We start from the raw sequence: 16,361 nt of genomic DNA, 5'->3' as shown, positions 1-16,361 counted from the left end.
AAAAAACATCTCCATTGTTTGAAATCTCCATTGCAAACAAGGAAACCTTTTTAAAGCAGCGACTCCCCCTCCCCCTGCATGTACAGATTGACCTCAGGCATTCTTCTATAAAGTACTGTTTGCTCAAAGGAAAACAAGCAAGAAACAGAGCCCAGCCCGCCCAGGCTGGTGACCGGGAGGCGAGCTTCCAGTGCAGAGAGAGGATCGCCAACAACCCACACAGAGGGCACAGGGCAAGACTAGGGAGGCGGTGGGCGGGACAGAAGGGGGGGGGGTAGGGAGATAAAGGGTGGCAGTACCGGCCTAAACACTCCACTGAGTCACAGACACCCGCGAGTGGCATCCTTTTCCCGAGACTAAGGCTCACTGAGTCTGGGGGCCCAATTCCCTCTCCACCTGGGAAGGCCCCGCCTGGGCCTGGGCCTGGGCCGGCAGAGCGAGCTGGAAGGGCCGACACTGCACAGGCTGATGACTCTCTCTCTTCACAAAAAGCAAGAGCCGCTGGCCTTCTAATTGCCACAGTGATTCGGCAACAACGCGCGGCTCACAAGGGCTCCTTCAGGCCGCGAAGACTCCTTTCCAATCAGTATCTCCGCACCCCTCCCTCCGCGGAACCGTGGAACTTGGTCCTGAGTACGGGGCTCCTTGGGGGGTAACGAATGGGGGCAATGAACCAAACGGAACGCTTCTTCCTTCAGAGAGGATTCTGATCTCGCTGAGACATTTTATAAACTTGGCAAAGGAGACCACCATTCCTGTCTTTTTTTATTTTTTTATTTTGAATGCAGGGGGCATACACTATTAGAATCTCAGAGCCACTATTGAATGTTAGACTTTCTAGGGAGAATTTGCTAGCCGGGGTCATAATTCCAATCTCTCTCACACTTGAAGGCAGGAGTACTGCCTTGGGGATAATTGTAGCCAGCACATACTGGGCTTCAAAGTTTGGACATTTTATTTCACTCCTTTCCTCATCCTATATAATAAAACCCGAATATGTAAATCAACTGAACGGTGGGATGACTAGTCCCTATGATGCGCACTGACCACCAGGGGCAGATGCTCAATGCAGGAGCTGCCCCTGGTGGTCGGTGCGCTCCCACAGGGGGAGACGGGCTCAGCCAGAAGCCAGGCTCATGGCTGGAGAGTACAGTGGTAGGGGCGGGAGCCTCTTCCACCTCCACAGCAGCGCTAAGGGCCCTACCGCCGCCGCCGGACATCCCCTGAGGGGTCCCGGACTGCCAAAGGGCACAGGCCGGGCTGAGGGACCCCCTCCCTCCAGCGCACGAATGTCGTGCACCGGGCTTCTAGTGAGGTTATAATTAAAGACTTCCTATGTATGTTTCTCATATGCCCTTTATTTTCACATATGACAAAATTCCTGTGAGGATGTCTGTTTGGGATACTCCAACGTTCATAAATGAGATCCCTTCCCAGAATCCACCTTATTAGTTACAAAACAAATACAGAGCACTGAACATTTCATATCACCTACAGGATTAAATCTCAAATACTGAGCACAGAATTCAAATTCTTTCACAACCTAATCCCAATCCAAGGGCCATGTTTCTGTCTGAGTCACAGTGGATTTATTACATTTCCCTTAAACCTGATACGTACATGCCCACATTTTCTGCTTTTTCAAATGCTAAATACTGTTCCTCTGTTGCAACAATAACCACACTGAATTATGGTTATTCTTTGAACATACATGTTCTTGCTCAGAGATTATGAACTACAAAAAGGCAGGTGTGTATGGTACACGGTAGATGTTCAATAAATGACAACTACAAAAGTAGTAACTACTTATATGGTATTTACCATATTGAGTGAATAGGGAAATTAATAATTCCACATCAACAAAATATTTCCTGAGTAATTACTATGTTAGAGATTTTCACCTACAAGTGTTATTCAGTGTATACCGTGGCTTTGTAAGACAAATACTATCTTTCATAAATAAAACTAAAGAGGTAAGCCCGACCTGCATGGCTCAGTGGTTGTGCATCGACCTATGAACCAGGAGGTCATGTTTTGATTCCTGGTCAGGGCACAGGCCCTAGTTGCAGGCTCGATCCCTAGTGGGGGCGTGCAGGAGGCAGCCAGCCAATCAATGATTTTCTCTCATCACTGATGTTTCTATCTCTCTCTCCACCTCTCTTCCTCTCTGAAATCAATAAAAAATATATTTTAAAAAAAGTAGAGATAAGTAGTTTTTCCTGCATTCACTCTAAGAGGTCAAACTGAAAATTCCACCTAGATATCAAATCCCAATAAATCTGATGATGTAGGTTAATGCCATGACCTTTACCCCAGGAGCAGCCTCAGGAATGATTCTTTTGAAATCCTACAGCTATATAAATGTATTATTTCCCTCCTGATCGATCTTTTAAAAGCTAATTGACATACTGAGAAATGATCTTTATCTATGGAAGCCACCTGGCTGTGGGCCGCACAGGGGGTTTGGTGGCGTTTTAGAACGTGGGTATGAGGCCTGTGGACAGGATTCTCCCGTCCTCAGAGGAGACTTCCTCCAGGCTCTGCCCGTTTGTTAAAGGATAAGACACAACAAAAGGTGCTATTAGTTAATCATTCCATCAACCCACCATGCGCTTCCTGGGCGAAACCTGGGCTTAGCCTTACATTGATTTAACAAAGGAAACAGCGCACTTAAGAGATCAAAGCTCCTTTGTCCTGCTCGGCCCGCTTCCTACGCTCTGCTTGTTTGTGACGGAGGGTGGTTTCTGTCTGCACTCTACCAGCCTCTCTGACTTACTCCACGTCCTAAACAAATGAACTGAATGTTAGCAGAACGGAGCGGTCCACTCCACTCCACCGCTGCCTCTCCGTGTGCCAGACGCGAAAACGAAGATTTTTCACAATCAGAAGCGCGCTGCGGTGGTCGGTGACAGTGCCCACCGACAAGCAGTGAGCATGCTGACGCTCGAGTCCATCGAGTCGATGAATACCTACGTCGAACCACCACTCATTTCAACAGGCGGTAATCTTTAAGACGATGCGCAACAGTATGCAGTTTCACACGCATCATATCACGGCGTGGAGGGGGCTGCTTAATGAGATGCGCCACATTTCCGCCACCTATGGAAGCCACATTTCCAATTCTCACCCAATCTATTCAGACACACTGTATGCTCTCCTCGCAGGTCCCATCAGCGATCTGGCTCGACGGGTGCTGTGAGGCTGCGGCTGCAGACATACGTCTGAACTTACCTTGTTTGCGATGCTGGTGATGAAGGATTTGATGTCGAGATTGGTGGGGCAGCTCTTCTGACACGGGGCGTCTGCACACTTCAGGCATCTGGGAGGTCAAACAGCTGGTTAGAGCAGTTACCAAGTAGCCGAGATGATGTCCTACGTACCCTCTACCCTACACCCCGCCATGGTGAGTGAACAGCGAGGACAGATAAGACTGCCCCACTTTCAGGTACAAAATCTTGTTACGCAGGAAAGTAAACATATTCTTTCCCTTCGTTCGCACCTGCAGAGATGTACAGAGTAGCAGGTGACAACCACCCCTGCTCGCCTTGCTCCTCCTTAGAGTTTTGGGGGTTCAGAGTTATTTAAGATCCGTCATTCAGCCCTAGCCCGTCTGGCTCAGTGATTAGAGCGTCGGCCCTTCAACTGAAGGGTCACGGGTTTGATTCTAGTCAAGGGCACAAACCTGATCCCCAGCCTGGTCGGGACGCATGTGGGAAGCAACCAATAAATGTGTCTCTCACATGGATGTTTCTCTCTCTCTCCCCCCCGCTCCCTTCCACTCTTTCTAAAAATCAATGGGAAAGATATCCTCAGGTGAGGATTAACAACATAAAGAGCCATCATCTACTCATTGACCAAATCAGTTTTGTTTTGCTCCCTTACGACGCGCGTAACCCTGAAGAGTGCAATCTTTTACGATACAAGTTCTGTCTGCCTGCACATCACAATCACCACACCAAGCCAAGAGGTACTGTGCCTCATTTTACCCATTGGAGCATCCTCTCTTCCTTCCTTAACCCCCAACCCCCTTCTTTGGCTTTGGCCATCCCTCCCTGTCCAATTTCCTCATGGCTTTCACCCACACGCTACTCGCATGGCAACTGGGCTTTGTGGCAGCTGTGTGGGTGCACAGCCCACACCCCCTCCTGTCACTGACGCTTTTATCCCTCGAGGGCTGTGCCCTTGGCTGAAGAGAACAGGCTGGGCCAAGATCAAGGCCCCTGTCCGTGGCAGGACGTGTGCAGCTACAGGCCACAAGGGGCTCAGAGACCAGGCCTGGCCCCGCTTGGGGACCAGGTCCGCAGGGACCCACTGCAGGCTGGGTGGGGGCTCTGTCCCTCCAATCCCCTCTCCTTCTCTCTTGTACAGAGGCTGGCTGTCTGCCAAGCCTACCGCACACCCATCTCATCTCAGAACCTGTGCCTCCGAGCCACCTGGGAAGCCTGACCTATGCCCCAGGGCCCACAGAGGAGCCCTCGCCAGGCTGAGGGTGGGCCTGGGAAGCTGAATTTTGGAGGGGAAAAACCTTTTGAGATGATTCTAATGTCGATGGCTGGACCCACTTAGTGAGAATCACAATTCTATAATGACTCCTTCCGGACTGAAACTGGGAAGAATGGTCTTTAATTCGCACAACTAATGTCAGCTTGCTCATTTCCTCATTCTTTTCTTTAATAGTTAATGAGCCCGACCAGCGTGGCTCAGTGGTTAAGCTTTGACCTATGAACCAGGGGGTCACGGTTCGATTCTTGGTCAGGACACATGCCCGGGTTGCAGGCTCGATCCCCAGTGTGGGGCGTGCAGGAGGCTGCTGATCTATGATTCTCTCTCATCGTGGATGTTTCTATTTCTTTCCCCCTCTCCCTTCCTCTCTGAAATCAATAAAAATATATTTTAAAAACAGAATCAGTGGACCTTAGGGAAGTGAAGGAGGGTGGATTTGGAGTTCAGGGTCACTCGAGACGAGAACCTGAGACTAGAACATGATGGGTACGTGAACCAGTGGAATTTGGTCTGGCAGGGTGAGAGGGGGAGTAGGAAAACAGTAGACCAGAGATCCAAAACGTAAGCTACCACCCTGTCGCATCTGTCAGGAGACCAGAAATCTCTGAGCATTTCACTGAGAATGAGCCCTCCGTGGCTCCATTGACAAAGGTGTCCGCCAGCTCATTTTCCACCCTCTTCCCTGTGCGAAGACCTGGTTCCTTTCCCAGGAGAGGACAGTGCCATCTCCTTGTCCTTCTGTTGTGTGTGGAAGAGTCTTCATTAGCCAAGCCGGTTTCTCAGTCCCTAATTAATATCTTGTTTCTACATCTGATCTCCTTTCTCTCGCCCGTGCCCTCAGCATTCTCCCTAAATTAAATTCTACACAATGAGTACCGAAGGCTTTTCATAATCAATTGTCCTCTCCGAGCGGCAGTCATTAAGCCTCTCTGCCGTCCTGTCTCTAAACGCATTGTTAAGATTCACATCTATCATGCGGCAGCATTCCTATCTTCTCATACTTGTGATTTTCACCCTAAAACAATGTCGCCGAGTTCAAGAAGAATTGCTTGAAAGCGTGATCAGCAGCGTACGGCGTACAACAATGCAAAAAGGGCCCGATCCAGGGCCTATTCGTCCGCGACGCCGAAATGAGGTGATACTTGTATGTGTTACCTTCGCGTGAATTCATGCGCTGAGCACTAATGGTGATTTGAAAGGATGTCCTAGGATGCGATAAAATAAAAGAGCTGAAAATGTAGCCAATCGTATGCCATCTTAAATACCTCCTAATTTATTATTATTTTTTAAGTCACTTCAACAGCTTTTTAAATACCTGTCATGGAGTAGAAATACAGCAACAGATAGATGGAGTGCAGTTCTCCCTAATGAAGTCACACGTTTTCTGCCTTCCCTCCACCACCCCTACCACCCAACTTGAATAATAAGGCAATTACAAAATAAAGTTATAATGTCAGCGGGTATGAATGAGTCACATTAGTGTCCAGTGTGGGTTTTTCTAGGCTTCCAGAAAAATCTTACATTCGACCCAAACGGATTCACCCCAGCAGCCCTGACACAAGGTGCGCATTTTTAGTTGTGGTTATTAAGTCTCTTTACCAGATAATTCTCCTTTTATTATGGAGCTAGTTCACAAATAACAGCTGTTGGAAATGTCAGATGTTAATGAGGCAGGGCGAAGCAGGCCTGGATTGCAGCATCCTTTTTTTTTTTTTCCTCCGGTGCCATGAATATGCCGGGAATCGGCTGACTCTGATAATAACACCGTCTTGCAATTCTCTAAGCGTGCGGCAGCCCTAAAGTGCATGGGGCTGCCATTAATCCCACTTATCACTCTGACGGCTCAGTAATTACACCTCCGCCGGAGCCAGGTAGTCCTAATAGAACAGCAGCCGCGGCACGGGCACGCACGCCGGCGAGATGTTTTATTAAACGTGGTGGGGGTTGATCATCCAGTGATATTCCTGTTGACCTATTTTTCTATTTGACAATAAATTATCCTTTGACCACGCCATAATAGGTATTACGGAGTGCACTTGCGGTGCCCGATCGGAATGGTACCGCATCGCAACGATGGAGGTAAATGGTGTAAATAAAATAGCAGAAATGCATGTCAGACAGTTATTACCCAAATTGCTCTAAATGACTGATACGGTGAAAAATCGCAGGCGCCGTACTTAGGGGAATATGTCAACAATTATTGCAAACCACAGTTCCACGTACATTTTTCCCTTCGAAGTAACATTTAAATGACTCGTCTTTATCTTCCGTCGTTTAATTCGCCTTCTATGTCTCAACATTACTCTGTTATAAGGTAGTTTATTTTTAAATGTGTCGCAAAGGGGGAGAGTTAATTCAGATAAACCATGATGTAATATTTTAATCCCCAAATAATTACATTTGTACGAAGAGGAGCATATTAGATGATGTTTGAGAGCAATGATTAGATTTTTTTACTCGTGATAAACTTTTCTCATTTCCATTGTTAGTAGAGAGCATCGCAATGGATTTCATCAAAAGCAAAATATAGAGTCCTTAATAGTGTTAACTCTTCATGATTCAATCTGCCCATTAAAAGATTTGTATAAAACATTAGTACTGCTACTTACGGGGCAACAATCATTGGTGATATACTGATCACGGCTCTTTCTCTAGGGAAAGAGGGCCAAGATCCCTGTTCCCAAATGCCAGCGGGCTGTGCAGTTTTATTCCGCAGCATGACACCCAAAACATGAGCGCGAGGAAGAACGGCCAGCACTCCATCCCTCACACATCCAGGAGCCGGTGTCTGGGTCTGCTATTGTGATGTATCTGCAACGGCTGGAATTGCAACCTACGCTTGCTAAGGAGTTCTCTAACCCATGTGTTTAAATAAGAATTTTTCAGTTAAAAAAAAATCACAAAATCTATTTGAAAACCTTAAAACTTCACACTGTATTTTCTTTGTTTTTGTTTTGCTAGACTTTGGTTCAATCAAGTCAGCCCTGCTCATCACGCTAGGTGTCTGTATGTATAAAAGCCTAATATGCAAATTGTCCCTGCGGGAGTACAACCAGGAGACTAATTGCTCGCTATAACATGCGCTGACCACCAGGGGGCGGCATGAAATGAAGGAAGGCCCCGGCGGCAGCCAAAAGGCCCCAGTCAGCTCTGATCACCGGCCAGGCCTACGGACTCTACCTGTGAATGAATTTCGTGCACCGGGCCTCTAGTAATCTATATTAGTCTGTATGTAATCAAACTGGGCAAGTTAGTGCCCACATTAAAAAATTAAAATGTTTTCCTCATATTGATGCATTTCCTCAGATCATTGTTCAGCTCCTTCATTTGGAATGTGTGAGTAAGCGAGAGGTAGCATTTGGGTGTAGGGTCTAACTTCCCCACCCTAAAACCACCACATACGTAGCTATGTAGTCCAATGTCTTCCCCCAACTCGGCAACATTTCTCTGGAACCCGAGCAGACGTGAGCATCTACAGGTTGAAGGGAAGGAGAGTGACTAGAGGCAGGGAGGTTACAAGTGTCACCCACGTGTCTGAGTTCCCCAGCTTGGTCCCCTGTAGCCAGATCCTGTCATAACAAAAGGGCCCAAGAATGATGGTTGGTCTCTTTAAGACACGACGGAACTAATGCAGTGTCCCAATACGTTCAACAGTCAAAATCCATTCTCAGTTTGGAAACAGCCCAAGTGCCCAACAGTAGACGAGCGGATAAAAAAGCTGTGGGACATTTACACCGTGGAATACTATGGCGCTGTGAAAAAGGGTCCCTTACCCTTTGGGACAGCGTGGATGGACATGGAAACTATTATGCTCAGTGGAATAAAACAAGCTGAGAAAGACAGGTATCACATGACCTCACTTTCTGTGGAATCTAATGAACAAAATGAATTGACCAAGAAGATAAAACCCAAAGCATGGAGGCTTGAAACAGACTGACACAGTTTGATGTGGGGTTGAAGGGAGGAGAAGAGATAAAACAAAGAACTTACAGGTATAGCCCACGGACTCGGGCAACAGGAGAGTGAAGACCTGAGGGAGGGAGTTGGTAAGAGCCAGGAGGAGGGGGGATAAGGAGAAGAAATGGGAGAAATCTGTGATACTATATACTATATATATATGTATCCCACGTTCAAAGGCTGTTAAATTGCATTGTTTACCCGCATCTTCAGAAAAAAATCATTTCTACTGTCATAGTAAACAACCTGCTTCCCTGTTTATCATGGTCTGGCCCTCTAGCAACTTCAGCGCGAAATTATCGCTAATCTGCCTACAAACGTCAGGTGGACATAATAATCTGGCCACTCCGTGCATATATAAAAGCCTAAGTGACCATTCAACCGTTCGACAGGTAGCTATGACGCGCACTGACCACCAGGGGGCAGACGCTTGACGCACAGGCATGGAGACATGGAACAGACTGAGAATCTCAGAGGGAAGCGGGGAGGTGGGAGGGCGGGAAGGGATTAACCAAAGATCTTATATGCATACTAGAGGCCCAGTGCACAGATCTGTGCACCAGTGGAGTCCCTCGGCCTGGCCTGTGGGGGTCAGGCCGAAACTGGCAGTCTGACATCCCTCGAGTGGCCCCAGATTGCAAGAGGGCACAGGCCAGGCCGAGGGACCCCACCAGTGCATAAATCCATGCACCAGGCCCCTAGTGATCAATAAAAAAAATAAGAGAGAGAGAGCCATTCCCAGCTTCCATAACTCTCCCCGCTCCTCTGTGGCACGGGTTCTTTCTAGCTCGGGGGTATTTGGAACTGACTTTGAGTATTTCTGATGTGCGTCTTGGCCCGGCTTCCACATCTGCTGCGCTCCAAAGCTGTGGCAACATCATTTACAGTCACTGCATTTTTTATGCTGTGCACCGTTCTGCCTTTCAAACACGCCAATGATGTTCATGTTTAGGGCCCTTAATATGTACCTGGAGGTACAGGTTAGCACCAAAACATAATTTTTCAATAGAGCTACTTACTAGAAATTTCCCTTCACCCGTGGGCGCTTTGAGACACCGCAAAAGAAACAGCATTTAAAACAGCACACACTTCACACAAGCAACGGTCATGCTGTTCTGCTGGGTGATCTTGCCCGCAAGTCTAGGAATAACGTGTAAAGGACATTTCCAGCCCTGACCAGCGGCGATCAGTTGGCTGAGCTTTGTCCCCGGCACCCAAAGTCGCCGGTTCCATTCCCTGGTCAGGGCACATGCCTGGGCTGCAGGCTTGATCCACAGCAGGGGGCGTGCAAGAGGCAGCCAATAGATGTTTCTCATGTCAATGTTTCTCCCTCTCCCTTCCTCTCTCTCTAAAATCAATAAAGATGTATCCAACAAGCAAACGACGTTCCTACAACCTTTCTGTAGTCTGTGTCAGAGAATTATTAAGGGTGTGTCCCCGAGGAAGAGCCCACAGGATGCAACTAGTAAATTAAACCAGGCTTCCCTTCATCCCTGCTCTGCCCAGTACCTCCTGCACTGCTGTACCCTGAAGGCCCATGTCAGGCACGTGCTCCCTTCCCCTCTCACCGTCTGTCACCTGGTGAGATGGTAACGAGGTATTTCTTACCCTGCAGTGTAGGGTCACACTTTCCTCTGACCAACATGCTCCCTATGTGCACATATGGTCTTTCTAATAGCTGATCAAGGACCTGTATTTCATAAGCCACTGTAACTGGAATGTTTCTATACACATCACACACAGACCCGTTACAGAGATCAGCAGTCTAGTTAGCATGGAGCCATTCTCAAAACCCCAGTTTCTCCATGCATTTCACAGCCCAACCTCCCGTTTCTGGTTGAACTACAAGCAGCCACGTGTGATTTTCCCGAGCCAGCCTGTGGCTGCCGGGAACCACGAGGCGCCCCTCCCGTTCTGACCAGCTGCTCCATGAGGCTCAATCTACTTCTGATCCTTTACAGCCCTTGGAGGGACGCGGGGACGGGGCTGACCGTTTCTATGACAGCTTTCCTGCTCCTCAGCAATCCCATCTCGCCGGCACCGTTCCCCGGCAGTGTCGTAATGTCCCTGATTTATATCGAGAATCCTCCCGGTGTCTTAGAGAAAGGACGTGGTTCCTTTGAGCATCTCCCTATGCTGTGCGGATCGCCTTCTGGAATGTGGGAACACCTGTTGTATGTTCATCTTCATGTCAGCGGCGCCCGCTGGGAAGGGATGCAGATGAGGCATCGGGGCGCTAAGAGTCAACTTTCCAGCAAATTTCAAAACCCAAAAGCTGTATATAGTTTATGACTTCTTTGCGGGCAGTTTCAGAAATAATATCAGAGTAAACTTGACGTAGAGGTTTTTATCTTGTTTCTAATAAAGATGTAACAGAGAAACAGGATCCAATAGGTAAGCCATACATGGGCTATTTATCACGATACGATTCCTAGATTTACGGCATATGCTGATTATGAAAAAAAAAAGTTTGTGTAAATCTGGAAACCTACTTAAGGGCATGTAGACTAAGATTTTGGATAGATTTGACTTTATAGAATGCTATGTTATTTACATTTCTTTGCAATGAGCAAGTGTGACATGTAATTGAAAAAGAAAAGACAAGACGTGGATGTGTTTGGCAACTAAAATCACGTTATCCTGTGGATTTTTATTGTTTGACTTTGGTCATTAGAATTGACCCGGCGAAAGAAAACCCACGAAGCCCCCACATTCTTTTCCTCTCCCCCCCAAAGCTCCTACGGTCTTACAAAGGATCGTCCACAGTTTCAGTAGGATGAGCACATGGAACAGACTTCTGAGTAGCTGGTGGCCACAGAGCAGAGGGTCAGGGCTGGCCAAAGAAATAGAGTCAGTGCCGGCACGGAGCACAGGGACTCACCATCATTTATTCATTTATGCTTGCTAATCCTCACCCAAGGGTATTTTTTTTCCATTGCTTCTCAGAAAGAGAGTGGAAGGGAGGGAAGAGGAGGAAGAGAGACGGAGAGAGAAACATCAGTGTGAGAGAGACACATCGATTGGTTGTCTCCCGCACGTACCCCAACTCAGGGCTTGGCGTGAACCACAACCCAGGTAGGTGCCCATGACCGGGAATCGAACCTGCGACCCTTCAGTGTGCAGGTCCGCACTCTAACCCCTGAGCCGCGCCAGCCAGAGCACGGGGACTCACTGATCATAGTAAAGTAACCGTGTGGGAAAGTACTTGGCCTTACCATGATGAGAGGACATACACCAATAACAGGCTTTAGAAAGAAAGGAATGTACCCGCATCTCAGCCCTGTAAATGTTATGGCGGAGTAGAAACAAGTCCATGTAGAATGACTTATTGAAATGCTACCGGGTGCTGAGTTCTGTGCTGGTGGCGGGGAGGAGTCACGGACACGCACAGAGGACACCAGGCTCGCTGCATGGGAGAGAGGCCTTTGTCCGGCTGTGTTTTTCTCTCTGCATGTGCAGCAGGGGTTGCAATATTTTGGGTGCTGACAGCGCAGATTCGCAGAGCAACCGCCAGGCGGGGTTTCCTGCCCGTTGGAACGGCCTCATCTGTGGAGCCCAAACAGAGCTGTCCAAGGTGTTCCTCCAGGAAAAGGAGGCCACTCGCCCATTTTTGAAGTAAAAAGTACCCCCCACACCCTCATGTTTAAACTAAATTAAATTTCAAGTTACATATGCCTTCCTTTTACTCATCTAAATCTATCTTGATCATCCCAAGATAAAGAGAAGTGTCTCCAGCAAGGGCATTTTTAAGTTTCATACAGTCCTGGCCGCCCTTTTAGAATAACCGGCCTCTGACCCTGACATTCTCCTGCTTAGGAGGAGGGGTTCTGCCCCGCCGGTGTGGCTCGCTGGCGGAGCATCTCTTGCTCTTCTGGACCCAGCATTTTACCGGGCGTAAATGACCTACAGGAATCATGAAACGAACCTTGCCAGGAGGAACGCCAGGCAGACGAAATACAAACAAGGAGAAACAACCTGTAGAAACACCATCGACATGAGTCATGATAGAGGCAATAAAAATACACGCAACGTCTATGCTCCTGACCCAGCCGCAAACAAGTGTCACGATTCAACACTTGGAACGTTCTGTTTTGTGGCCAAAATGTCAGTAAGCCCCGAACTGCAGCTGCTGTGCCGGCCACTCCGGCCTCCCACCAGGTTCTGGCGGAAAGACGCGGCCGCTATTTCAGTCCTGGGGCACTGACTGCCCGAGCCGACGCCGGGCGGCACAGGAAGAAGATGCAGAAATTCCAGGAAATTAATGACTATGAAAGAAAACAGATAAGAGTATAAATGTTTAATCTTCTCCATTTAAGCCGCATCTTAAGATGGACCGGGTTTCAGGCAATAACGCTGCTTGGGAAAATGAACGAATGGGCGATGCTCTGATCACTATCAGGAGGCTTTTGGAAAAAATAAATCAGCTCAGAAGCCAAAGAACACAATGTTCAGAAATGATATCGTGAGCACAGTCATCCGCTTAGTACGACAGACACTCTAAAAACAGAAAAATAAAGCAGTGCAGGGCAAGGAATATATATATACTTTTAAAAATGGGAGATCCTATCGACAAGGCTTCTAATGAAACGCGTTATGACACAGACGATGCTGCCATCGTTACACAGGTTAGTGTAAGAAAGGCAGGTGAGGGGTGGGACTAGAACTCACGGGTGTTGTGGCCTGTGAAATGAGAACGCAGTTTTTCCTTTGTCCCTGCTTCCCTCCCCCCTTTTTCCATCGGCCGATATCCAGAGAGCATTTCCTGGCTGGGGATCTGGCCAGGTGCTAGAGAGACCAAGATGAGCGGGACAGGAGACAGGCTCTGCCCTTAGGAAGCTCACAGTGAAGCTGGCCGGCGTGGCTCAGTGGTTGGGCATTGACCCATGAACCAGGAGGTCATGGTTCGATTCCCCATCAGGGCACATGCCCCGGGTTGCAGGCTTGATCCCCAGTAGGGGGCGTGCAGGAGGCAGCCAATCGGTGAATCACTTTCATCACTGATGTTCCTATCTCTTTTCTCTCCTTTCCTCTCTGAAATCAATAAAACTACTTTTTTTTTTTTAAAAAAAAGAAGCTCACAGTGAAGAAGCCATAGAAATGCACACACATCCTCAGGTACAGAACAGGTGAGAGATGGACAGGTGCGCCCCGAGTCTAGAGGTGCCCCATCTCTTCGTCCTTCTACCTTCATGGCCCATGAGAATGATAAAGATACAAAGCATGTGTGTGTTTCTTCAGGGTGTGTGGGGGATCCTGTGGGCAGGCCAAGTCATATGGGGCTTCACCGAGATACGGAACCTAAGTGACTAAGAGCATTGGTTACCACCCACTGGAAGTGGCACAGAGCTCTCTGCCCAACAGCATTCAGCGTCACCTCCCCTGCAAGTAGGCCATCCATCTCTCTAATCCACCCACACCCCACGCAGTAGGTTCCCATCACCACCAGTACCGGCAGCGACAACAGAGTGTGATGGATTCTGGATGTAAATCCAGCACCAGCACCTGCTGGCTTTGTGATCTTGAACGGTTCTTTCCACACTCAGGGTCCCAGCTTCCTTGTTTCACTGGCCAGTTATAGGCTAGACACCATACCATTACAGAGAGGATTAAATAAATTAATACGCGGGGAACGCGTGCCGCCTGCCAGAGCGTGTGCTCAATAACGGAAATCACGGTTGCGAGTTGTGCGTGTTATTTATTATCCGATCCGTGGCGAACACGGCGGCGTAAATGAGCGCTGTTTTCCAATAGCTGCTGGGAAGGACATGCTGTAAAATAATGACGGCCACACCGGTGACGGGGAACATCGAAGGGCGTAATTAAGACGAGCCCCGACAGCCATGCCAGGCCCGTAGCAGCTGCTCAATAAATGAGACCCAGGAAACCGTGTGAAAAATGTCTCCGTCTTCCAAGCCAGAGCAGGGGCGCGTGGGGAGCGCGGGAGGGAGGCCGCTGCATTGCCAACAACAATAAAATGTGCAAGCGTAAGAGATCCTAGGAGACCCAGCAGGTAACATGTGGGCGCAGTGTGCATCCACAGTTCGTAACAGCAGCAGCAGCTGACCCTAAACTGAGCTCCAAGCAGGCCCGCCGGGCGCCTCGGGGAGCAGGGACTGGGCCACTGTGGCCTCATTTCTCCCAACGACCTCGTCCTCAAGTGGTTAATAGATTTGAGGGGACGGCGTCAGCCCCCAAGCCTGTGCTGGGCAGTGAGTGTGGGTGAAGGGGTATGGGGGCCCGACAAGAGGTTCTGGAGCCCCGCGTGTGGGGTGGCAGTGGGGGTGGTGGTGGGGGATGACACTTCTCTCACAGCAGCTCTCGGACACAGGCTGGCCGCCTCCTTTACTTGCAAGTGTAAAATGGGTGTGTTTCCAACAGGCGGATGCGCTTCAGATGATGAGACACCCAGATCTGCTACTTTAAACAGAAAGAGAAACTTACTTTTGAAAATAATTTGAGAGAATAAATTTTCCTTATGCACTGCCATTTCATTGAAGCTGGAAAACGTCCCATCTTCCTGAGATATACATATATGCGTGTATATATATATTACATACACACACACACACATATGTATATCTCGAGTGTGAGTGGGGACTCACGCAAATCAATAAAGTCCCTACTCACACTCGTGAGTCCCCTGTATACTGTCTTGTGAGTTCACCACCCCAAGTCACGTCTCCCCCATCACCATTTATCCCCTTCCCTCGGGTCGCACCACGCTGCTGCCTATGGTGTGCACAGACACACATATCTGAAATGAACTTCTCCGGACAGTCCCACTGAGAGGAAGGTGCGGTGAAGCCAGGGGGACATGGATCTGTCCCGCGGCCGGCAGCAAGCGTGCACACAGCCTCTCTCCCCGAAGAGGTGCCGCTGCACTTGCACCCAGAACACGGCCGCGCAGGATCCATTCGGGGAATGCTCATGCACACGCAGTTTTGGTTAAACAAACTATATATCGTTTCCCTTCTCCTGCCTGTGCTCTTGCACTTTCCGCAGTACAAATGCCTGAGTCCCCACTCACACTCGCCACCAGACGAACCCCCTCCTCCCCCGCTGAAAGGTTACTTACGTCTTTGAATCCCCACATTCTCACGCTACCCTGGAACCCTTTCAACTAACGGTATCCTCAAGTGGCTGATGGGTCCCAGGGGACATTCACTCATTCAACAAACACAGGTTGGAGTTCCATTTCAGGAGGGAGGCCCCGGGAACATGCCGGCCAGTGAAGCAGACACAGTCCCTTCTGTAGCTCGGGGTTAACAAACAAGGTATAAAAGAAGTCATTTCCTTTGTTGTTAATTTCTCCCTCATACCATGAATATACGTTTTAAAGTGTTCTACGCAGATTTGCACTGCTTTTTTTTTTCTCTTACAGCTTTCGGTTAATATATCCGAAACTTAAAAATGGTGGGTTTAGTCACTCATAGACATGTCACTGGAGGATCCAATTTTGCATTTCTTGTATGTAGTCCTACCGAAGTGTGTGACGCTTAAAGCTTTTGACTTTTTTCTTAAAGGAGCTCAATACACCGTCGGCCCTCACTGTCACCCAGCGGGAGGAGATGGGAGACTGTGCCTGCTGTTGCTTTCTTTTTCCATCATCTGAAGAGGTGCGGGTTAGGGTACGTTAATAAAGTGAGCAAGGCAGCCTCTGTAGAATATGGAGAGACGGCGTAGAAACCACAGAATAGAATCACGAGGTTTGGGGACTGTAACAGGCACTGTATTTACAGGCAATTCTCATTCTGAACGTTGCCAGGAAGGCTGAACTGGAAGTCTCATGCCTGCGGGAAATTTCCGGCGTTTTTAATGGGCATGATGGACTTCATTTTTCTTGACTATTCAAGCCTGCCAATTGCTATAAAACAATAAAAACAACAACAAATGAGCATCGC

The 16,361-nt window shown here is 48.5% G+C and overlaps 1 protein-coding gene across 3 annotated transcripts in view; it reads right to left on the bottom strand.

The window, feature by feature from the left end:
* Window positions 1-16,361, bottom strand: part of DPYD (dihydropyrimidine dehydrogenase) — a 347,122-nt gene that overhangs the window by 236,922 nt on the left and 93,839 nt on the right. For all 3 annotated transcript variants that reach the window (XM_059675719.1, XM_059675720.1, XM_059675721.1), the window contains exon 4: window positions 3,232-3,319. In XM_059675719.1, coding sequence (XP_059531702.1) covers window positions 3,232-3,319 — 88 coding nt within the window. The remainder of the gene's footprint in view (window positions 1-3,231; window positions 3,320-16,361) is intronic.

The sequence above is a fragment of the Myotis daubentonii genome, chromosome 18 (assembly GCF_963259705.1).
Source record: "Myotis daubentonii chromosome 18, mMyoDau2.1, whole genome shotgun sequence".
Taxonomy (NCBI): Eukaryota; Metazoa; Chordata; class Mammalia; order Chiroptera; family Vespertilionidae; genus Myotis; species Myotis daubentonii.
This window is presented reverse-complemented; position numbering and strand designations above follow the sequence as displayed.